The 24962-nt window shown below is 46.0% G+C and overlaps 1 protein-coding gene across 11 annotated transcripts in view; it reads left to right on the forward strand.

Annotated features, from left to right (window-relative positions):
- The window catches only part of MAP3K13 (mitogen-activated protein kinase kinase kinase 13), an 82681-nt gene that overhangs the window by 49119 nt on the left and 8600 nt on the right, over positions 1-24962 (forward strand). For all 11 annotated transcript variants that reach the window (XM_054205672.1, XM_054205683.1, XM_054205678.1 and 8 more), the window contains 10 exons: positions 3283-3857; positions 12042-12225; positions 12680-12871; positions 13763-13921; positions 16859-17017; positions 19415-19523; positions 20202-20311; positions 21533-21649; positions 22174-22311; positions 23317-24058. In XM_054205672.1, the coding sequence (XP_054061647.1) occupies positions 3356-3857; positions 12042-12225; positions 12680-12871; positions 13763-13921; positions 16859-17017; positions 19415-19523; positions 20202-20311; positions 21533-21649; positions 22174-22311; positions 23317-24058 (2412 nt within the window). In that variant the 5' untranslated portion in view covers positions 3283-3355. The remainder of the gene's footprint in view (positions 1-3282; positions 3858-12041; positions 12226-12679; positions 12872-13762; positions 13922-16858; positions 17018-19414; positions 19524-20201; positions 20312-21532; positions 21650-22173; positions 22312-23316; positions 24059-24962) is intronic.

A 24962-nucleotide genomic window follows, 5' to 3' on the forward strand; every position in this document is an offset into this window, starting at 1 on the left:
AGTCCTCCTACACACACCGAGCTCCTAGCTTCTGACTTGAAGACTGCTACAGCAAAAGCATGGCTAAGACAGAAACAGAACGCCACTCGACTATGCTTTTCACTGGAAAAGTTAAGGAGGCACATACAGATCATATACACCCCAAATGGCCAACCGTCTCTATATAATGAAACATTAAACTTTCAAGAAAATGTTTTTTCTTGGCACTGAATGAAATTAAGGTTTCTTATATTGGGAAGAGTTCAACATGAACAATCTCAGCCATATCTTTGGGACTCTGACCAAAGGAATAGGGGAGGCCTAACGACAAAGCTTGAAAAATGCTCCTCATCCCTTGCTTGAAGACATGGCAAGGTCGAAGACAACCTAATTTGTCTGTGTTAAATCAAATTTTGCTAAGGAAAGAGGTTGCACATTGCAGAATTTACTGTAATATAAGATAATTAAAAAAATTAATTTCCCCAACAAGTCAGCGTTGATGCATTGTGGCAGAAACTGCCTTCTACCCCCCCGCAATGTATCTGGACCACTTCAGGTTGGCTTGATATGAAGTTGATTTAAAATAAATGCTGCCGTCTCATGCTCTCAAAACAATGAGTTCACTACACCTCTGAAAAATCAGGCTGCTTATGTAAGTAACTAAATAAGGCTGTATCATGCCAGTTTGAAAATAATTTTATAACTTTTGCATGCTTCCTCTCCCCATGAAGTAGATACCGTGGCGTATAAGATGGCAGGGCACTGTGCTTAAAGGCTTTTTTTCCTCTGAAAGAGCTAAGTTCTGGAGAAGGCGATTTGATGTGGTAAGACAGCCGTGCTGGTCCTGAATCTCGGCTGGGCTATCGTGGCCACGGCTGGGCTGCGTTGGGAGGCAGGATGAACCTGATAACTTCCAGAGGTCCTTTCCAGCAGATATCCCCGTGATTCTGTGCTCAGCCTACAGCACAGAAAATGCAGGCGACTTGCCTAAATGTCGTCTTTTTATTAAGATCAGAAAAAAAGGGATTTTCTGTGCACGCTTGCGCTGTCTGCTGCATGGAGCCCCCATCTCAGTGGGAGGCTACAGGTGTCGGTAGGGCAAATAATCCCGGAGCAGCAGTGAACCGAGGGTCGCGGTGGCCTAGTAGCTATTAGCAGCATAACGTACATATGGTGCGGTGCTTCGGCAGTGGGATGGGAGAGAGAGGCTTAACTTTCCAAGCAAGAAATGCGTGAGGGGAGGAGGAGTCACGTGCGATGCTGATAATCCATTTAGAAAATGGGACAATATTAAATATGTACAGGAAAAACTGTTCTTTCTCTGTAAAATCTTACACAATCATGCATTGTGAAGTCAGAAAAGTACATAGAAAAAGATCCCAGCCTTTATTAGATACTGTATTTTGAGTTGTGTAACAGCAAGACAATTTTATCCTCCATGTCTGATTTAATGCACTTCCCATTGTTTAAATTTAAGATACTGTTGGGATGCTGCTACCCTAAATTATTTTTTTGTCTCTTACTCTAGGGTTTCTTGCAGGGAAACTGCCTGGTGCTTTATTTACATTGCTTAATTTGCTGTGCTCTGAAAAGCAGATTCCTCTATAGGAACATTGGTCACATTTCGCTTCTGCTCAAAGCATCACTTGTCTCTCTCAGACTTTTGGAAATGAGCAGGGGCAGTGCCCAGGAGCGCTGAACTGGAGTTGTTCTGGTATTTTCTGAAATTCTGTTCAGGTCTGAAAGATTTCCGTTTTCTTCCTTATGTCGACAACAAAATCTGTGATGGGTCATTGTAAGGCTGGTCACAGGTGGGTCAGGAGGAACGAACCCTGTACAAGTCTAATTCAGCTGCTTTACTGGTGTGGATTGTGCTGTAATTTTTGCCTTGCTTGCTATTTTGCTTTCTTTCTAAGAATGAAGTTTACGGCCTAAACAACGTTCTTCTATTCTTCTAAAAATAAAGCTTTTATGCATGCTCCGTGTGATTGGGCAGAAATAACAAAAAAAGGCTCCTGGCTGTTCCCATTTGCTGCTTCTGCTGTTGGAGGGGACTGAGGCCCAGGGCATGAGCTTTTCATACACCAGGCTGAAGGCCTTTTATCTCCCATCTCTGAAATGACCTCACCTTGAGAAGTTACGGAGCTGAGGTGTTCCCTTTCCATTGGCTCCGTGCTGCCTGGCCACCTCTTTCTTCCTTCCAGTGGCTGTTTGCTGAGCCCGGGACTTTGCACCCGGTGTAACTGATCTTACTTTTTAACAAAATAGTTTCTGTTAATGCCTTTTTTTTTTTTTTTTTTAAACCCCGTCTCAACTTCATAAGGAATTTAAAATCGGTCTTTGTTCCGTGTTACAGGCTGAATGCGCTTAATTACGCTGGGCGTAAATGTAGAGACTTGTGTTTCAGGAGCGGCTCTCCCCCAGCAGAGTGCTTTGGCGCTGGGCAGCCATCGCAGCGCGGCCCCCGGCTCTGTAGGAAGGTGGAACTATGCTGGGTTATGGAAAAAGGGTCTTTCGGTGGAGCACGTAGCGAGAGATGGGGGAACTTGTGAAAAGGAATGCCAGCCCTGAATTTATGTGACCTACCGGGAACTTTGTGCAGGGAGAAGGCAGAGAGCAGTGGGAGGAGATGCTTCTCAGGCCTGTGGAGAGGAGATCAGAGAGGAGGGTGTACTCTTCCTGTGAAGCTCTCCAAGTGTTAGTTGTTCATGAGGGTGACATGTACATGGTTAGAGCATGTAACGTATCTTGCTACCTTGAACTTGAAAGGATTAAACTAACTAAAGGATGGTTGTAACTAGATGGGGCTCTGAGGGAGCAGCTACAAACCATGCCCTGGTGGAGTCAGGGTACCTGTCTCGCTGGGCTTTGTTTCTCTAACGCCTCATCTCAAGGGTTTGCAGAGGAATCCTGAGCTTGTGGGCTGTGCCAGACCCAGAAACAGTGACTGGACTCAAATCTGACCTGAGCTGGGAAACACCTGGGGGTCAGCTGTGGTCTGATAAGCGCTATAGTAACCACGAAGAAACAGTGCTTTGCTTTCATGGTTTCGACCTTTAGGCTTTTGTTTCAAACTTGCGGTGTTTGTTTACCAGGCAATTCCTGCAGTAGGTTACCGAGAGTACTGTGTGAGCGGAGTTTCTGTTGGAATAATTTATTTGCTTCTTGTAGAGCAGTAATTATTTACTAAGTATCAGCAGTTGTCTGGAATGTCTAGTTAATTATCAGCTCGCCTCTGAAAGTGCACATAGTGAAAATACTTAAATAAAAAATTGAAAGTTGTTCTTTTTCCTCTCGTTTCAGGTACTGGGTCCATGTGTCACATCTGAATTGTGTTCTACTGATTCTCTAAGTACCAGCTCAGACCATCTCCTTGATGCACACTCACGGCATCATGGCCAGTACTCAGGAGCGCCTGAGCTTGTCTTCCTCTCCAAACTCGGTCGGCAAAGCTTTCTGCGAAGATAAAGACTTTAGTAGGTTACATGATGAACATGCACCTACTGGAAACCACCCGTCCCCCGAGCTCATAGAGGATGTGCGTGAGAAGGGCTTGCTGCAGGCGGACCTCATCGAAAACATGAGCAGCCCGGTCACTGCAGCAGTGCTGACCAGCATCAGCGAGGACTCCAGGGACCAATTTGAGAACAGCGTGCTGCAGCTGCGAGAGCAGGATGAGTCCGAAACAGCCATTCCTCAGGGCAACAGGAACACTATGGATGGAGAGAGCAACAGCGGAGCGGATGATGTTAAAGTCCAGTTCAACAGATCAGGCAGTGGGAGCGGTGGGTTTCTTGAGGGACTTTTTGGTTGTCTGAGGCCCGTGTGGAACATCATAGGCAAGGCATACTCTACAGACTACAAACTGCAACAGCAAGGTAAGTAGGAAGGGAAACCTTTATTGCTTCTTGGGGCAATCTGTGAAGATGAGGAAAACAACCTAGAGATTTTTCCCAGCTTTCCACACGACTATTTTTGTCTCATGTAGCCCCATTTTGGGGTTGCAAAGAGAAATCCTGCAGTGTACAGCCAACAGCCGTCATTTTTAGCAAAGGCAGCTCATGATGGAGTCAAAAACAATTGCCTGTTCTAACCCATGCCTTGGGCTGTTGTGACAAGATCTGAATCCAAACTGAGCATTTGCATAAGTGAGGATCAGAAAGAATTGTGTTGAACACAGGGGTTGTACCAACTACTTCATTTCTGCAGGTTTCTCATGCCAGATGAAAACCACAGGCCCAGGGATTTTCATCATGGCAGATGATAATCGTTGACATAGGCATTTCTACTCCCGCATGCGTATGTGAAGGCTGTGTCCAGCTGACCACCAAATAGCAGAAGGATTGCTTCTCTGTGGCCATATTACATGAACTTTTATGTCTCTCTGTTCAGGAGTAATTTTACTCTTTAGAATATTGTTAGTACTTATCTTTCCAGAAATACGTCCTTTAACGTTAAACCTTTTTCATTTAGATGTATAAATGTGTTAAGTGTAAATATATAAATGTATAAGGGTGTGTGTGAGTATAAATATATACATAAAAAAAAAAGTAGTTTAGGAATAAGTAATGTCCCAGTCAGTCACATACATATATATCTTTAGGGGTTGCTGAAAGCGAAAGAGAAGAGTACGATCTGCCTTTGTTGTCTGCTTTCTCCCCTAGCACAGAGGGAGGGAAGTGGCAGATGGGAAAAGAACAAGCTGTTGTTAGAATTAAGGAGCTGAAATGGTTGAGGCTTATTGACAATGGGAACAGCCTGGCCACCGTACTGTTCCGTGGGGCAGAAGTCTCCTGTATTGCTGTGATCGTGACTCAGTATTAATCAAATGGTTTTCTGGCATAGACAAATTGTAAGATAAGGGGTCAGAAAACCCATCGGAGTGGTTCATATCTAAACCCCAGAGTTGGGGGTGGGGAACAGTTCCTAATGTGGGGGAACAGAGCTGTTAAACGACGTGTTGGGTGAATCTGCCTTGACATAAACTTACTCCTTCGTAGAGTTAATAGTTTCCAGCTCGTGACTCTGAGCAAGGAAACGCACCCCTGCATTGCAGAACAGCAGGTGTCTGCTCAGCAAGAGTTTACTTGGGTTTGAAATCCTTTGGCAAAGTTGGTTCTAAGTTTTTTCTGTACGTTGTAGACTCGGTATGTCACACACGGTTGAGTCTATGAATAAAAAAAGTGACTGAAAATTCCTCGGGGAATTAACGCCATTGGGGTGATTGCACAAGAGATGGAGTCAGATGTGGCGAGTTTCGGAAGAGAGTGTGTCTGGCAGGGGAGCCGCCTTGTGAAGGAAAAGGGGCTGCAGAGCAGTCGGATGACACTCGGAGGCACGGTGTCACTATGCCTGTGTTACAGACAGACACTCAGTGTTTTGCAGTGAAGCTGAAACTTTCCAGGAAAGGACATGGATGCAGTTACAGCGGCTGCTTCCAGCAATTCTGGGACTCTCCCATACAAGTGGTATCTCACCAGCTCAGACTTCTCTCGTCGCCAGGAGCTGCTGAGCCTTCATGTGCTGGCGTCCGCCTGTGAGCTGGGACGGGAGCTTCAGGAAAGCGACCTGTGAGGCAAAGAGATCCCATTTCCCATAGAATTGGGACAGCAGATGCGTCGGAGACCACAGTTTAGTGTGTGCTTTGATGGCCCACAGGGGAGACTTTCTTTTGTATGAAAGTCACTAATAAAAAAGATTGAAGCGCTAACTGAACTGAACTGAAATGAATGAAAATGAGCAGCTGAGGGCGTTGTTATGTTTGGGGAGTGCACGTACTCCTCTTTGTACACGCAAAAGTATCTTGCTATTCTTGGTGTCATGAGCACGTTCAGAGCCATAGATTCATGGATGCTTTGCAGTTTGCTGTTGGCATTAGGCCCTTCCTAAAAAGGCAATTTTGAAATGGGTACAGGTGTGGTAAGGCTGAGGATTAATTGCGATCTGCTGTACGTGGCCTGTGTGGTTTAGCTGCATCTTCCCTGTCTTCACCATCCTAAATGAGAGTGAAGACAAGATTTATTTTTTTTTTTTCAATTTTTTTTTTTTCCGCTGGAGCTGATGAGTTGGACAGATCTCTGATGGTGGTAGTACGCTTCTATTACCCAAGGATAAACCTTTTAAAACTCGCTTCTATGCTAAAGCTTGAGGATCTTGTCAGAATATTCATGTTCTGTTTTCCAGATGATCTCATTCTTGCTTCTTGCCACCAGAAAATCTTCTTTGTGTGCGTTTCATCAGCTACATACAAGCCAGTAGTTTAGTAACTAATGTATGTGATTGCTTTTATTTTTGCTGTCTTTTCACAAGAGCACAGAGGATGCAAGGTTTGTGTTTGTGCAGGTGCTAATGCATTTGGAGAAGACAGGCTGAGGAAATGTCTCTGGCCCTTCCAGCAGTAAGGAGAGGCTTGCGGTGGCCTTTTGTTCCCCTGGGAGCTTATTTACAGCTTTGGGCTGGTGCCATAGATCTGTGCGGGTGACTTTTCCCCTTTTCATGAAACAGCTACTGTAAGCCTGAGAGTACTCTTAGCTGTGTTAAAAACTGGCTGGAGGTCTGGGCCTGGAGAGTGGTGGTGAAGGGAGTTAAATCCAGCTGGCGGCCGATCACGAGTGGTGTTCCCCAGGGCTTGGTACTGGGTCCAGTTCTCTTTAATGCTTTATCCACGACCTGGACGAGGGGATGAAGTACACCCACAGTCAGTTTGCAAACAACACCAAGTTGGGCAGGAGTATTGATCTGCTTGAGGGTAGAAAGGCTTTGCAGAGGGTCTGGACAGGCTGGATCCATGGGCCCAGGCCAATGGTTGAGGTTCGACAAGGGCAAGTGCCGGGTCCTGCACTCGGGTCACAACCACCCCATGCAGTGTTACAAGCTTGGGGCAGAGCAGCTGGAGAGCTATCTGGTGAAAAAGGACCTGGGGGTGTTGGTCGACAGCTGGCTGAACATGAGTCAGCACAGTGTGCCCAGGTGGCCAAGATGGCCAACAGCATCCTGGCCTGTATCAGCAATAGTGTGGCCAGCAGGACTGGGACAGTGACCGTCCCCCTGTTCTTGGCACTGGTGAGGTCCCACATCAAGTGCAGTGTCCAGTTTTGGGCCCCTCACCACAAAAAAGACACTGAGGTGCTGGAGCGGGTCCGGACCCCTCACCAGCTCCTTTGCCCAAGTCTTGTGAGGAGCGGCTGAGGGAGCTGGGGATGTTCAGCCTGGAGAAAAGGGGGCTGAGGGGAGACCTTCTCGCTCTCTACAGCCCCCTGAAAGGAGAGGGTAGCCGGGGGGTCGGTCTCTTCTCCCAAGGAACAGGCCATAGGACAAGAGGAAATGGCCTCAAGTTGCGCCAGGGGAGGTTTAGGGTGGATATTAGGTGGATATTCCTTCACTGAAAGAGTTATCAAGCATTGGAACAGGCTGCCCAGGGCAGTGGTGGAGTCGCCATCCCTGGAGGTATTTAAAAGCTGGGTAGACGTGGTGCTTAGAGATATGGTTTAGTGATGGTTTTTGTCAAGACTTTGGTTGATGGTTGGACTGGATGATCTGAAAGGTCCCTCCCAACCCGGGCAATTCTATGATTCTAAGCCCGATCCAGGAGCAGGCCTTTGTGTTTGGGCTGAAACAACAATGGGGGTAGGAGTCCAGTTTGGACCTGCAGCCACTTGGGGGGGGGGGGGGGTGGGGGGGTGGGGGTGTTGAATTTCGTGTTGCCTGCAGATGCTTCCTAGTGTGGTGTGATTGCAAGTAGTAAAATATAAACAGGTTTCATGCCCTTTGCAAATGTCTGATACTTGAGTCCATATTGTCTGTGAAGGCCTGGCTCCTGACTTGGTGAATGGGGGGAAAAATAAGAACAGCTTTTACAGTGTTCCACATTATCATCATGTTGAAATTACTCCTTGAGTTTCCTTCTCAGCATCTGAGATGGTCATCAAGAGGAATACGTTTCTGTTCTTCCTTGAGGACCCACGCTGGGCAGAGCTTTGGTCAGCTGGAAGTTGCGTCGGGGTGGTCTCTTGGTTGATTAAGCAGTGCCAATTGCTGCTGTTAATTGCTCTGCCTACTTGGTGAGTAGTCGTTCCTTCAGGGAGCCTTTGCTTTTGTATTGTTCAGTGGCTGCTAGTTGATTATCTGAGATTCAAGTGTTTTGGGTTTGACCCATAAAATCACTCCTGACTGTGTTTTTTCCAGTTGCTTACCCTGATTTCTAAAGGCTGCTGGTGAGTGCTTTCAGGGAGATAAACTTAGTTCTTTAATTTGTGTCTACCAGTTATTTAATTTGGATTGTTGGGACTCTAGCACTTTACAGTAGGACTCATTTGTGTTTCTACAAACTCATTAGGCTTCCGAGCCATTTCCTTTGGATTAAGAATCTCTCTTCAGGAGTTGCTTTTGCCTTCCCTTTCACAAGTTATGTGTTGACCGTCATCGTGTGCCTTTTTGTGCAGACCTGGAGAGCAAGGTGCTTCACGAAGTGTGCTTGGTTTGTGGGGATTTTTTGTACACCAGAGATGCTTCTTGTCCTGATGCCAACGCTGGCGAGCAGCCAGTGCTGGCAAATGGCAAAAATTTGCTTCAAGTAGATTGACTCAATGGCTCAGGCTGCTCCTGTGTTTCTTCCCCATGGGAAACAGATTCCCATCATTCTACTCAAATGGTTCTTAATCACCTTAGAAACGCAAGCTCTTGCGTAATTCCTGCTGCTATTACACTTTAATTTATTTAAGGGAAGTATCCCACAGGTTTCTTTAGGCCCAGAAGAGTCTGGAACAAAAACCGCTCCATCCTGTCAGGGGATGTCCTCACCTCTCTTCTGCTGGAGGAGGGGGCAGTGCTAGGAGAGCTGCAGCAAGCCCCGAAGTCTGGGCAATCGCAAAGGCTGTTAAGCTGAGCAGTGTTAATGGACTTCTTGAACAAAGCTGGCAGTACAGTCGAGTCTTGATTAGTGTGTCCAGACATGTCTCCTCGCCACCCTGCTGATCACCTGGGGTGCTACTCTTCTGGACAGGCAATTTGACATAACTACAGTTAGTCATCACAGCCACGCACCCAAGCTCTTGCAGCTGGTTTATTCAAGTTCTCCTCTGCTTCAAGCTGTTGGTTGAGATGACAGATCTCGGCATCCCCTCTCACATGCTGTGTTTCTCATTCTACCTGCTGTGTAGATGTGCCGTAGCTGGGACAGCCATAACTCACCGTTCTTTGCTTTGAGGTACTGTGTGCTGTTCAGGATGGGTCTGTACAGGAGTGGCAGAGCTTCATAACCCGCTCTCTGGGTGATGTGCATGGTCTCACCTTTCACCTGCTTTCAGCTGGCGGTGTGTTGAGTCCTCTCTTCTCCAGCCTGGCCCGTGGCCCCTCTGCAGAACTGGTGAGACTGACGTTGTAGTACTGACCCTTCACAGGCTGCTGTCCTTGAGGGTGGTCCCGGAGAGCCATAGGGAGCACATACACAGGGTAATTCAGATGGATTTTTTTAATCGGTGGGTTTGGATTGTAGTAGAAAATGCAGGTTTGCACCACTAATGCTAACAAACCCTGGTTTCCGGATGAATGTAGTCCAGTGCTTTTCTCTACCAGCATCACTTTCTTTGGGAAGCTTTTCAGTGCTTGATACGTTCTGGGAGCCGAACGAACCACTGATGCTGGCTGTCTTGAAATGTAATAACATCCTCTACAGTGAAAGGGTGTTTTTTTTATTTTTGTCTTACCATTGCATTATGTGTTACATATATGGTTTGGCTCTTCTTGAAATTCACATTGATGTAGGATGTTTCACTGATTGTTGCTACGCTGAAACCTCTTGCCTGAATCGTGCCCTTGCTGATCAGGGTGCCAACAGGATATGGGAAAGGTTATCTCTTCCCAAATAAACACAAGATGACTTTGCAGGAGGAAGCACATAAACGTTTGCTTACTTTGCTCACAATCTCCGTCTGCCTTTGCCATTGCGGAGGTTAAAAGGTAATATTAAGAGCAAGTTAGGGCTCCTGGGTGATAGCAATAGAGTTACCCATTACTGCTTACAAACTTTGGGTGCTTCAGGGAAAGAAATGACAATGTTGTGTGCCACATGCAGGAAAGGCAGTCTTCTCATGTGGAAAGAAACAGCTATTTTAGTACAACGGAATAGTTTCAGTGTTGCCCACGTAAAGATACTGTTCATCAGCAAACACAAAAATCAACTGTATTTGCCACCTTCTTTCAGAAGCAATGCATTTGTGAAATAGAAATACACATCTTCTCAATTTATTTATGAATTTCCTTCTTGTCTTTATTTTCTATTTAAAGAACTGCCTTTAAACGTTGAAATGTCTGAAGAATTAAATACCAATTGCAAGTATTCTGCCAAAAAAAAATTACTCAAGTTGTTGGGTGAAGAAGAACACTTATTATTTTAAAATACTTGAGTGTCCTGTGGTCAAGATAATGGTTGCAGTGTGCTTCGTGCTTCAGCTTCTGTTGAGTTCTTACATGGACAGGCATTTCTTGTTTCAATACCAAAGGACGCATTTGCTGGTAGGCAGCATCACCTTCACAGTGTCAGAGCAGTCTTGAAAATTGAGGATAGGGATCACCCGCTACAAATCCACAGTTACCGGGGTTGCTCAGTTATAATGCATTTCAGTTGAGAGCTGCATATTTTTGTGCAACGTAAGGTTGGTATGAAAATATGTTGGTATCTTGGTATGAAAAATAGACATGTGTCTGTGAAGAAACATGTGCTGAGGATTGAACTTTGCCCTGCCAAGTTGAAGGAAATTTTTGCTGTAGATTAACAATGGGTGTTTTATTTTCTAGTTCAGTGAGCAGAAGGAGCGCTGGGGTCTGGCTCGGGGTGGGAGCCATGGCCATGCCTGGAGAGCAGTCATTCGGCGGGAGGCATCTAGCTAGTGTCTGACTGTCGCAGGAAGGAGTTGAGGGCAGGATTTGAATGAGGGTTGCTCCAGAGACACTTTGGGTATATGAGTTTCACTTCAGTGATGACAGTATCTAAAATAAACACTTCTGCATGATCCCACGTGCAGCCCTGGGAACACCCCGATGGCTCGGAGACTGGATGAAACAAGAAGACGCATCTTTGTAGTAATCCGAAATAGAGATGTGTACAGGCATGACTTCCTTTTATTGCAGAAATCCGTGGGTTACTTGGGGTTTTTTGCTGCTAAATAATTTATTGTTTAAACTTACACATCTATTGAGTTGCAGTAAATAAATTATTGCCTGCCTTTTATCTTGCTGTTTGTGGGATGTTAAGGTAATTTCAAGGTGACTTGCAGACAACAAGGCGTTCTGTTGTGATGGGTACAACTGTGTCGAAACAGTTCATACAGCGCTACTGGGCCACTTGGGCAGCATCCCTGCAAGATGCATGTGGCTACCCAAGAGGAAGAATCCCTTAAGATTTTATTTTGCTTGTTTGACACGAATATACACAATGTTGGTGTGGGAAAGACCTGTTTCTGTGGCTGATGGTGGGAGTCAGTGTGCTTTGTGTTGGGTAACTTGGCGGTTGCTGGTCTGTGTTTTACAACCTGCCACCTCTGACTTTCCTTTTTAATTCCTATTTTTGCCCTGTTTCAGGGGGTTAAAAAAAGCCCCTCAGTTTTTTGGGGGTCAGTTGTCAACGTTAAATGTTTTTTTTTCCTCATCTATGCTTTTCAATGGAGTCATATACTTTCTAAGAGATACCATCATTGCTCAGTTTTGGAGTACAGGACCAGCTCCCTTAATTGCCAACCAAGTGTCCCTGGTATGTTAATTTGCTGCCTGCCAAGTCGAAGCGGCTCACCCGAGTGGTTAGCAGTGGTGGTGAGCTCTGTTGGAAAAGTAGCTGGGAATGGGAAGGAGCAGGCTGGAGGTGTGCGATGAGGGAGAGGAGCTGGGTGAAGGGGAAGCTGAGGCTGAGCATGTCCCCTGTGTGCCTCAGCTGCGCTTGTACTGGGAGGAGATGCTATCTACCACCCCCAGAAAAATCCAACTCGAGATGTGTCCTGGTGTGATCTTGCAGCAGAACGTTGCTGTGGTCTTGATCGTTTATGTTGTTCCCTTTGCTTGCCTGTGCCTAGATACCTGGGAGGTCCCGTTCGAGGAGATCTCGGAGCTGCAGTGGCTGGGCAGCGGCGCGCAGGGAGCCGTCTTCCTCGGCAAATTCCGGGCAGAGGAGGTGGCCATCAAGAAAGTGAGAGATCAGAACGAAACGGATATCAAGCACTTGCGGAAACTCAAACATCCTAACATCATTGCGTTCAAGTAGGTTGTGAAACTTGTTAGAAACATACCTTTATCCAGGGAAGAGCCATTCACATGTGTATCCTGGCCAAATTTTTAAAATCCAGGGACTAAGCTGTCTGTAGGACAAAATGGGTGGTCGTCCTTCTTCTCAAGTTGTCGCGCATTCTTGGAAAAACCAAGCCATTCCCACCCAATGCTGCGCTTTGCCTGCAGGCTCACAAAATGCCTGCGGTGAACCCTACAAATCTGCAGGCGTGGAAGTTGAAGGAAACCCACCCCGGTCATCAGTGAGGCTCCTCCCGAGCAAAGCATGTAGGAAACATTCACTTTCCTGTTCAGTAAGGCGGAATTAGCAGAGGCTTGCCCAGGGGAGTAAAGAGGCTACTCTCCCACCACTTGATTGCCACCTTTGAGAGTTGCTCTGGGACTTTTACTCTCCTGATCCTCGCTATCTGTGTCTTTTCTTTGATAGGGGAGTTTGCACTCAAGCCCCGTGCTACTGTATCATCATGGAGTACTGTGCACATGGCCAGCTCTACGAAGTCCTGCGAGCAGGGCGGAAAGTCACCCCTCGGCTGCTTGTGGATTGGTCCACGGGGATTGCAAGTGGGATGAATTATCTGCACCTTCACAAAATCATCCATCGAGACCTCAAGTCACCAAAGTGAGTCTCTGGCTACTTAAACATCCTCCAGTTGTGGTTGTCTTTTTGTTTTCTTGAGGAATAGTTTAAAGCTAGGTCAAAATCCCTTTTTTTTTTTTTTTTTTTTTTTTCTACTTTGACTCAAAACTAATGACAGCGAAACTAATGGGACTTGTTGGCACTCCCCTCCTGTGCTGCAATGTAACAAGACTGGAAATTCTTCCAGTGTCTGACATGATAAATAGCAGTCAGAAAGTATTTCTAATGATTTGATGACGTCTGGCCCTCTTTGAAAGTAGGATATTCTGTTGTCTTCTGCTTTTTTATTTTTCCTTCTTATTTGTTCTTTTGTTATTTCCCTGGTTTTCTGGAATGCGTCTTTCTCATTTCTCTGCTGCTTTCTGACTAATGCTCTCTGGCTGTTTATATTCTTATTCCCGTGTATATTCTATACATCCCGTGTATATTATATAAGTGTATATTCTATACACTTATAAAAGTGATTATATGATCACTTTTTTAGCCTATGACATTACTGTGATAGTGCATTAAGATAATACTTTTAGGTGGTTTACAGCACAGTTCAAGGTACAGCTTTACTAAAATTTTGAAACGTCCCCAGATATAGTGGATCTTTAGTGACTTGTTAATTTGCAATATTATCAAGATTGATTTTTGACTTGTAGCATTTAGAAATGCATTTGCGGCACAAAAGCACCCCAAAGAGAGAGAGTGCTTTTGTTGGTGAAAATGTGTAATCTTTTTTTCTTGTACTACAGTTGTGAACAGCATGGCCTCGTCAACTGTTTGTGTTGATTAAGAAGGGATTTCCTCCCAGTGGCTGTTGTGGTACAAGAAAAATGGCAAAACGCTGATTTTTTTTTTTTTTTTTTTTTTTCCCCCCCCCTCCAGTGTTTTAGTTACACACACAGATGCAGTAAAAATTTCAGATTTTGGTACATCTAAAGAACTCAGTGATAAAAGTACCAAAATGTCTTTTGCGGGAACTGTGGCTTGGATGGCCCCAGAGGTGATACGCAATGAGCCCGTCTCTGAAAAGGTGGATATCTGGTGAGTAGTGTTAATGTTTAAGTATCTTCACCTTCTGTCTAGCCACTTGGTTTCCCAGCACTTCACATGTTCAGTGCTCTTTTCTCATTCTAGGCACGGGGATGGTTTGTTCTGTGGTGGACTATTTCTTTCTCCATCTGCCAGTGCCCAGAACTTTGTTATGAACCGTGGGCTATAATAGAAAGAGAAATGACATAAGCGTGTAAAAGCTGTGTGTTGCGATCTGAAGGTACCTAATGAGGCTTGGTGCGGACTATCTGTGTCTTGCAGTAAGCAAATGCAGCGATTCAGGTCGGAGCTTTCTTCCACTCCGGGTCCTCAGAGTCCCCCTCAGCAACTTCTGCAGCCAGGGTATTTTCCACCTGCTTTCTGCACTCTTCAGGGCCACGCTCGAGCTGTAGGAGGCCTCTACTCTGCTGGATTGAAGGGTCCAACCAGCTTTTGTTTTCTGCAGACTGGGTTTGGCTGTTACATGTACAGCCACGGGATTATAGTCCAGTGGATCTAACCCCAGATCCACGAGGGAGGAAAGCAGGATACATTGTAAGAGTTTTGAACACTTATTTCCATCTCATGTGAAATGTACGCTGGGTCCGAAGGAACACAAGGAAGAAGGCAGAGCCTTGGTGCTCCTTTGGAATGCCTCTCCACAGGTTTCAGGGTCCTCAAGGGAGCCGCATCCCTGATTTTGCCTTGTTATTTCTGCATATTAAATGTCAGGAGCCAGGATAAATGCCCTTCCCCCTGCTTTACAGCCAGGATGAATTTTCCTTCTTGTGGTTTTTCAGCTTCAAATGCTGTCACCTCCCTTCCGCAGCGTGAAGCTGCAGGTCAGAACTGCGGGGGGTTTGTAGTGCGAGGGGAGTCAGACAGCAGCCTGCTGCTCCTGTTTTGGCTTGGAGCTGGGTCATGACTTTAAGTCAAGATTTCCTGTAGGGAAAGGGAAAGTCTCGTATCGTGAGGTCTATGGCTGCTCCTGTGCCTGCAGTGTCTCACATGTTCATTTTGCGTGGCTGTAGCAGGCCGTAGCATAGCCAGCTCTTCTGGGAGGAAACACTTGGATTGTTTTGGAAAGAAAATACTCTCACAATTTGTCTCCTGAGCTCCTCCCTTTGAATCACAGGTTCACAAGGGGGAGTGGTCCTGGATTTCCACCCTCAGCTTTCTGTCCTTTAGAGTGGCTTAGGTTCAGGAATGTTGTGTGGAGCATCATCTCCAGTAAAAACCAGCTGCTCGTTCTGCCGAGGACTGTGGGCGCTCCTTTACTCCTTTCCTCTTTGGTGCAAACCTAAAGATGCCTTTGGTCCCTGCTCCTCTTCAGCCCACTGCAGTGGGGATTGCTCAGACTCCTCCTTGACATCCATTCCTCCCCCAAGATGAGTAAAAGCAATGTTCATGCATGCTGACAACAAATGAGAACAGTTCCTAAGCAGCTTATATGTCTGCTCTCTCTCATCTTTAACAGCGTGCTTAAAAAAAAAATAAAATCTATAATCTTATAAGGAGTCTTGAAAATCCTTTGTCAGTTCTTAATCATAACAAAGCTGAAACAAGATGGGATTTCCTGGTAGTTTGTCCAACCACCTGGATCCCTGCTTTCCTGCAGCCTGCGGAAAAAAATTTTGAGAGGAAAAAATGTTCAAACGCTGCTTGGTTTTTGTTTTTTGTTCCCCCCCCCCCCCCCCCCCCCCCGCCGGCCCCTGCCGTGATTTGAAGCCAATGGGCTTTGAAAGCACAACATCTTTCACATGAAGTTTTCTTTCCTGACTGATGGTTGTTTAGACCTGGGCAGTTTGTCTCTTAGATGTTCTTCTGTACTTAATAAAAGCAACTTGATACTAGTCCAAGCCAGAAAGATGCTCCTCACTTTTCACCTGGCTTGCCTGGACAGCTTGGCAGGGTCGGTGTCCCACGGATGGACAGGGCGTGCAAGTAAGGTGAGATGTCTGGGTTTGAAACTGAGATGGTTGTACCTCCCCTCGTATCGCGGCCTGGTTGTTCGCGTGCAGTAAGAGTGGTGTTGATTCTCGGCAGCGTTTTGTTTTCCTCTGTATTGACTGGTTTGTTATTTCTTTGGTGTTTTACTGGGGGAAGACTGTAAATAAATAACTGTTTGCTTTTTATAAGTTAAGGTTTTGGTCCTTCCTGGTCATTTCACTAAGGAAGAGAAGCAAAGTGAGTTTTCCCACCTATATCTTTCGGTCCTTGTAGTAGGAGGTTCTTTTCCAGGCAAAGTTCTCTAATTTTTTCTTTCCTTTGCCTTCCTTTCTTCAACACAAAAGGAATATCAGATGAGACTGCATGTGCTTTTGGTACTGACACTTACGCCTGTTGCATTTGTTTCTTATTTCTATGCTGCAGTAATTGTAGTGATGAATCTCAAACCTATGAAACTCTCACCTAAGAGTACATGCAACTGCAGAGGGAGCTTTTGGCTAGAGAAAAAAATAATAAATGAAATGTAAAAAAAGCCCCCCAAAACACAGTCTTTGTTCTGTTGTCTCTAAGACGCTGTCTGTCCTGTAGACTTTGACTGTTCTTATGGGTAAGAACAGATCATGTACTATGTCAGAAAAGCTAACTTTCCTCTTCATTTAACAGGAGTAGGATTTCATCTATATAGAAAAGCTTCTAATGTGTTTTCAGGATTTTCAAAATCTCACAAAGAAACAGCAAAGCATGGGTGAAAACGAGTGTGGCTTGGTGTTCAGCCCGGTGCTGGGGCAGAGATGGAAGAGTTATCTCATATATGAAATAGCTATTCTTGGTTAAAAACTAGTATGTGAAGACTGTTGCACCAACTTACGGTTTCAGATCAGACATATCTGACAAAAACAGTGATTTATTGTTTTTTTCTTTTTTTTCCCCAAGCTTCAGATGTTTCTGTTAAATTGAATTCACACAGAAGTTTTTCTCCTGGTTTATTTCTTCCATCAGGTCGTTTGGGGTAGTTTTGTGGGAGCTGCTTACAGGAGAGATTCCCTACAAGGACGTGGACTCTTCGGCCATCATTTGGGGAGTGGGCAGTAACAGCCTGCACCTTCCTGTCCCTTCCACATGCCCAGATGGCTTCAAAATCCTCATGAAGCAGACCTGGTAAGAGCCTGAATCCTGCACACACCTAGGGCTGGCTCCCTGCTCTTGCCAGATACCCAGTAAAACCGATGAAACCAGAGTCAGGGCGCGAGTGTTGAGCCCAGAGCAGAGGGCTCTGAAATCCTCTCATGCTTGTCAAGAGAGCAATAAGTTTTAACGTTTTAGATTCTCCTTCCTTGTGGCAGCAGGCCCGGGCTTCAGGAGGACATTTGGAGCTTAGAAGAAGTAGGAAGAGACCTGTCTGGTTTTCTGGGTGGACGGGGCAGGGGGGGAGCAGGCAGGCTGTTGACACGGGCTAGTGAGGGGGGAGCAGTTGAACAGGAGAGAAGTGGGGGAGTGGAGCTTGATGGGAGCTCCAGCAGGGTGACAGTTACCCGTGTGTCCCTCTGTGGGAAGAGTAAAGGAGATGGAAGGAAAGTAGGGGTAATATTTCTTGAGGCTGGCTCCAGAGTGAGAGGAAATGATTTTTCACTCTGAAACCCTCTTGTAAGTGACTGGCTTTTGAACTGGACAAAGAGAAATTCGAGCTTTTTGTATGAAACCAGGATTTTACAGATATAGGGAGGGAAAACCATAGAATCATAGAATTGTTAGGGTTGGAAGGGACCTTAAAGATCATCTAGTTCCAACCCCCCTGCCCCATGGGCAGGGACATCTCCCACTAGATCAGGTTGCTCAGAGCCCCGTCCAGCCTGGCCTTAAAACCTTCCAGGGATGGGGCTTCCACCACCTCTCTGGGCAACCTGTTCCGGTGTCTCACCACCCTCATGGTGAAGAACTTCTTCCTAACGTCCAGTCTGAATCGTCCCATCTCTAGTTTTAATCCATTCCCTCTAGTCCTACCATTACCCGACATCCTGAAAAGTCCCTCCCCAGCTTTCTTTTAGGCCCCCTTAAGATACTGGTAGGCCACTATAAGGTGTCCTCGGAGCCTTCTTTTCTCCAGGCTGAACAGCCCCAACTCTCTCAGTCTGTCCTCATAGGAGAGGTGCTCCAGCCCTCTGATCATCCTCGTGGCCCTTCTCTGGACACATTCCAGCAAGTCCATGTCTCTCTTGTAGTAGGGGCTCCAGAATTGGATGCAGTACCCCAGGTGGGGTCTCACGAGAGTGGAGTAGAGGGGCAGAATCACCTCCCTCGACCTGCTGGCCACGCTTCTCCTGATGCAGCCCATGATACAATTGGCTTTCTGGGCTGCTAGTGCACACTGACGGCTCACGTGGAGCCTCTCGTCCACCAGCACCCCAAGTCCTTTTCTTCAAGGGCTGCTCTCAAGCCAGTTGCTGCCCAGCCTATATCGGTGCTTGGGATTGCCCTGACCCAGATGGAGGACCTTGCACTTGGTCTCGTTGAACTTCATGAGGTTGGCATGGGCCCACCTCTGCAGTTTCCTCCACATGCCACATTAGAGTTGAAATTCTTTGTCTTGGTTATGCATTAATGCTTTGTCTTTGTAATAATGACAGAGAGTGTAAGTGCTCTTCCAGCATTTTCCCACTCAGTGTGTTTTGCCGGCCGTCCTCCTGATGGCACAAAGGGCAAAACAGGCCAGAGCATCTGCGGATCTTTTCAAGTGGCTGTTTACCCCGCTGACCTGAGCTGCGGCAGGTTGTGCTGTGGCAGTATGTGTGCGGAGACGTGCTCTGCTTTGCTGTGCCCCTACGTAGGCATGGCTGGAAGAGGCAGGAAGCAGTTTGTGCTGCTCTGAACACCCAGTACATACACTTGTATCCCCACCTAGTGGAAGCAGGGGGTTTGTAGGGGAGAGGTGGCTGGAGAAGCTGCGGCTTGTCCTGAACGTTGCATCCATGCAGCAAGTCTGCTGGGTTCTGGCCTGCAGCTCGAGTACCAGTCTCTTTTTCTCAAAGATACACGTTTCTGTACTTAAATGTGATCTTAGAGACGTTCAGTGCATTACAATTCTGTGTAGGCTCAGGCAGGTACTATGTGGCAATATAGATACGTTTGGTGTTTATAGACACGATGTTTTGTTGAATGTAAATTATCATTTCTACTACATCAAATATTCCCGTTATAAAAATTGGAAATCAACGGGATAATGAACTGAGATCTGTTTCTTCTTGAGAAACAAGTTAGCAACAGTTTCAGTTAGTATCCTACCTCTCACTTTGTAATCACATTTTCCTATTTTAAATGGTTTTCTTCTCGTCGTTTCTTCAGACTAGATCATCACAGATGAAAAACTGATTAAAAAACATGTCTAGCACAATAAATTTATACTCAGCAAAAGAGAAAACCAGAAAAGCTCCTTTGCTCTAACCTGTCAGCTACACGATTCAGAGAATAAGTTCCAGTGAGAAGCCCTTTCAGAAGGGTAGGAGAAGCTAGCAATGTTAACCTCATCTCATGCTTGGCTATTTGTCTGTTTTGCTCCAGGCAGAGCAAGCCCCGGAATCGTCCCTCCTTCCGGCAGACACTGATGCACCTGGATATCGCATCTGCTGACGTGCTGGCTACTCCTCAGGAAACCTATTTCAAATCACAGGTAACCGCAAAATGGCTGTAGCCCACGAGTACTAGAGTTAGCTCCAAGGATAAGCGTATACAAGCTGTTAGAGGGCAGCGAAGGGACTCTGAGACTTTCAGGGGAGATCTGAAAGTACATTCTTAGAGATTCCCCTGAGTCACACCCACCGAGCTATTGTCTGCTCCCAAGGAGGGAATGAGAATGAAACCTGGCCTCCAGTATAGAGGATCTATAGAGTGTTGGGGCGTATGTGAGGAAGTGGGGGCGTTTATTAAAGCTGCAAGAACCAGGGCCTCAAGGGGCAAATAGAGTTAGTATCACCCTAGTGACAGTCATCATTGTCATGAATATAGGTTTCCAAATCGTAAGCCTTTCTGTTTACTTTGAGTGCCAAAAGGGAAGAAAATGTTGTCTTAGGACAAAAAGAGTTTCAGGAATTTTTAAAGATATTTTTTAGAAAATGCAGATATGTCTTGTGCTCTAACTGGAGCACAAAATTGGAAATACCATTTGAAAATGCTGAAACTAACCGTGCTGCAATATAGTTACCCAAAATAATTCAGCTAACAGAAACATGTATTCAACCCAAACCTGTAATTTTCTGCAGACACAAAGAATGTTGCCCAAGAGTTTTTCTTTGGTGCAACCAGGGATCCTAATGCTTTGTAAATACCTGAAAGTAAATTGCTTCCCTAGGCTGAATGGAGAGAAGAAGTGAAGAAACATTTTGAGAAAATTAAAAGTGAAGGAACTTGTATCCACCGGCTAGATGAAGAATTGATTCGTCGTCGACGAGAAGAGCTGAGGTCTGTTGACAGTCTTTTATGTTTACTGCTCACTTTTCCCATCCAGCCTTCTCTGCTCCAGCTGAACGAGCCTGACTCCCTCAGCTTCTCTCCACAGGGCATGTGCTCCAGCCCCTGGCTGTTTTCATGCTTCTGTTGTACTGAGGATCCCAAACCAGGACTCAGTATTCCTGGTGGCATAAATTCAGGCAGCCTAAATTCCTTGTGAGTGCAGAAACTGAAGTTCCCACAGGCCCCCCCTAGGCCTTGGGCACTGCCTGGCTGAGGGAAAGCTAGAGAGAGAGAAAGAGTGGAAACTGTCCCAGCTCTCGGGCGCTATGAACAGTTTGCTCCAGGAAAGAGGGGCAAAGGCTTGTGTGTTTACCAGGGAATATTTCTGCCTGAGTTTGTGATAACAGCACTGAAGCAGGTACATCCGTCCCAGTGGAAAACGCATCTTGCAGTTTACTGTGAGCTTTCTCTGCCCTGATGCTTTCTTTGCATTAGTTATTTCCAGAGAAGTGAACATGCTCCCGGCCTGCTGGAAGTGAACACACTATTAGTCCACCGAAATTAATTTTGAACATTAGACCAACTTAAAAATGAAAGCAGAATGTTTAAGAAAGGGAAGTGTTCTCTTCTGTGATACCAATTTGCAAATATAGTTATGACAGAGAGACATAAAACAGCAAGTAGCAGTTCTGTGTCCCACCTGAGAAAGCAAAGGAAACTTTGTTCAGCCAGTTTGGTGTGGTTGTTGATGAGGCTTCCCTAGCCCTAGGGAGCTTTTGATGGTCACATCTTTCAGCTGTGGTTCAAGAGGTCTTCTGCAAATGTACTGCAGCTGTAGGGGCATATTGCTTGTTATGAAACACAAACAGATGACTTCTTTGGCTGTTTCTTTACAAGCTGACTTAACCTGTGCAAGCTCTGTGCAAACAAGATGATCAGGGCTTGGCCAAAGGGCTTGCGGATGTGTGTGAGGCATCCACAGCTTCTCTAGTGAGATGCATTGCCACTCTTTCAAGACTGTTAAACGCTTTCTAAATCATATCATGATTCATTGCCGTATCAAGCTCTTAATTATCATTGACTGTTAGCTCTATCTGGGGTTAAGTGCAACACAGCTGGCAAAGTTGACTTTTAGAAGGCCTCTTCCTAAAGCCACCTGCACTTTTCCTTATTCTCCTCTCTTGGTCCGTGGACATCAGATTGTGGAATAATGACTTCTCTGTTTTTCAGACATGCATTGGATATCCGTGAACACTATGAGAGGAAGCTGGAGCGAGCCAATAACTTATACATGGAGCTCAGCGCTATTATGCTGCAGCTGGAGGTCCGTGAGAAGGAGCTCATAAAGTACGTATCTCTGGGCATTATGGCATGCCATGCACGTGGCAATATGCATACAGGAGAGAAAAAACAGCGTGTTGTTTCTAAACTGCACAGTGGTACTTGTAGATTTAGTGTCCCCTGACAGAATTCCAGGGTAAAGAACGAGCTGGCAAGCAGAGGGAGGCCCCTTAAGAGCAGATTACTGCGGACCACTTAGTGCACGTATCTTTACCCAGTGTTTACTGACTGGGAGAAAGGCACCTTTCCCATTTGGCGTTGGCATCCTTTGACCCCTTTGTAAAGAGAAAAAGCAGTGCTGTTTCTGGACTCTGCGCCAGGGCCCTGTTCCAACTGCCTGGTCTCTGCAGAGAGAATTTTGAAAATGTCTGTGTCCTTTCCCAGAACAGCACGTTGTGTTGCACCCGGCCATAGCTGAGAAACAGGCACGCAGTGTGCTCCCAGTGGAACTGTGCTTCTGTCCAGCAGGAGCTGCAGTTGGATAAAGAGAGAACTGATCTGTTTGGTTTTTTTCTTCCCCAATATTTCAGGAGGGAACAAGCGGTGGAAAAGAAATACCCTGGGACTTACAAACGCCACCCAGTCAGACCAATAATCCACCCCAATACAGTGGAGAAGCTGATGAAGAGGAAAGGGGTCTCACATAAACCAGGCAGCCAGACTAAACGGTAAGAAGTAACAACCCAGTTCCATGCCAGGAACCAGTGGTAGATCCCCATTGGGATGAGCAGGCAGATGACTTCCCTTGGAGTCTGATGACAACACAAGGGAGCCAAAGGCTTGTTCACTCTTGGGCCTGGTCTGATCCTCAGAACCACAATTGTCTAATTATATTACGGTAAAAGGAATGAATTCTGCCATCCCTTCTACCTGGGTAGCTCTCTGGAACCATTTGGTCCATGTGTTTTTTATCCCAGATGATGGTGCTTTGACAGGAGGTATCCGATGTGTTGTCTCAAATTCCTTGCCGTCCAAGCAGACAGCAGTTAGGTCATCCTTGACTTGAATGGTAATAAGCAGGGTGAGGGATTGTGGAAATTAGCTAGTCCTCAGGGAGGATGGATTCCCTGTTGAGGAATTAAATTGGGATTTGAGATTTGGGAATTCGTGCTGTCCTTTCAGCTATTGCTCTTCTGCGTGACTTTCAGAAAGTGAGATTATTTTTTTTTTCAGGGGAACTGACTATTTTATTCTTCCCTTTTCTGGGATTTCCAGGAGTTAGAGAGTCCTGATTAACAGTGAATAATTACTTCTGAATTAACATCCACATGCACTTCTGAAATGAGCAGGCTGATAGCCATCAGCAGATTGAGACGGTTTTGTACTGAGCGTTGTATATGCACGTAGCGAGAGACATGCCCTACACCAAGGTCTTAGGAGGGAGCTATTTTGGGAGCCGAACATCAAAATAAGAGCGGAAAAAGAAGAGCATGTGGCAGCTATTGGAAAAAGCAGCAAGAAAGGGGTGTAGAGTATGATGGGCTGAACGGAAAGGACATTGAGTGGAGAGAATCAAAAGAAACTAAATGCAGAAGTCAAACAGCTGAAAGGGAGGGAAGCCTGTAGGTTTTAGAAAGCAGAGTGTGCTTATGGCTACAGCTGCCTCTTCATCCTGGCTCTGAGCCGATGTCACTTCTTAGTTTGTGGTTTAATGTGTACCTTCTGTCTCTCAGGCCAGATCTACTGAAGTCAGAGGGCATACCCAGCACAGAAGCAGCATCCAATGGCTCACCAGTCTCAGGAAGTCCCAAAATGTCAACACTGAGTGGCAAAAGTCGCTACCGCAGTAAGCCACGTCACCGCCGAGGGAACAGCAAAGGCAGCTACAATGATTTTGCAGGGATCTTGAAAAACCAGCCAGTGCAAGATGATGCACCCCCACCTCCACCTCATAATCATTCTCATCATCCCGGCCTCCCGCAGCAGCCAGGCCACAGCCATCCCCATGGCCATCACTCACGGCTTCATGCCCATGGACAAGATATTGCCAACTGCGCAAACAACTTAAGGTACTTTGGCCCTGCAGCAGCGCTGCGGAGCCCTCTCAGTAACCACGCGCAAAGGCGGATGTCCGGTTCCAGCCCCGATCTCATCTCCGCTGCCATGGAAGCAGATTGCCGAAGGAATCTGGAGAGCAAAGAAAGCAAAGCTGATCATTGGGAGTGTTGCAAAACAGATCCATATAATTCCTGTCTTCAGTGCAGGGAAGAGGACAGTGGTCAGGTACAGATGTCATCGGTTGAAACAGGGATGAGCCGTTCTCAGTCACCAACATCTTCCCTGTACGAAAATGCGCAGTTCATTGAGAAGATGGAGGAAGAGGGCTTCAGCAACTGTAAGTCAGCGTCTGCCCTAGGCACTCCGCAGCACGCGGCTTCCTCAGTGCTGCCTTGCAAAGCAAGACCCCTTCAAAAGGTAAGGACAAAGGACAGTGATTTGAAAAAAAACCCAAAGCGTGCTCCTCTTTTCCCTCTCCACCAAAAGCAGGTGTGTAGCATAGGCTAATGTCTGGATATGGGATAGTAGCAAAGCCGTGTTTCCCACGCACATAGCAGTAGAGTTACATGTACAACTTTACTTTAAAGAAATGATGCCTATCTGAACTTTGCTTTGTGATCTGGATGCACTTTTAAAGTCAATTTCATTGAGAAGTGCTGTAGGCGTATCAGAGTGTACTGCAAATCATGAAGGTTGTCAAATGTGGTTTTGATAAGGCCTAATTCTCTTGTTATTTGCAATTTAGCCAGCTTTTGTTTGAGCTGAGACTTGGTCTGCTGAATTTCTGTTGTTAAAACAGTCTAAATGCTTTCAAACCCTTCTCAAAACAAAGGAAGGGGTAAATGCATTCTTTTGGTGATGTTAAATATCATGTACCAGTTTCACTGAGGATCTGTAGCACTTCTGTGCCTTGGAACAGAAATTTGACATTTGCCAAGGTCTTTTGCTGTACCTGCCAGAAACTGCCCCCCTTTGACCAAAAGTCATAGTTCTCCTGTATTTTGTGAAGATTTTGCAAGAGTCAAAAAGACGTTACAGCACAGTTGTACAGAAATGGAGTTGTTCTTTATTCCTCCTGCTTCCATCCAAGTGGTGAGAGAAGTAGGAACCAGTCTGAGTGGAGTTCAAAGAGCAGGAAAACTGGGCCTGGGTGGGTGGAAAAGTGAAGGAAAAGAGGATGAATACCAGACCAAGAGTGTGGTTTGGGCCCGGAATGAAGGAAGGAGGAGAACCTCGTATTACAAGGGGATGGGATGAGACAGTGTGGACCAGGTGTTGTCAGTTTAGATAGCATAGGAGGAGGCTGTAAAAAGAACAAGAG

Source organism: Rissa tridactyla, chromosome 6 (genome assembly GCF_028500815.1).
Source record: "Rissa tridactyla isolate bRisTri1 chromosome 6, bRisTri1.patW.cur.20221130, whole genome shotgun sequence".
In the NCBI taxonomy this organism is placed as follows: domain Eukaryota; kingdom Metazoa; phylum Chordata; class Aves; order Charadriiformes; family Laridae; genus Rissa; species Rissa tridactyla.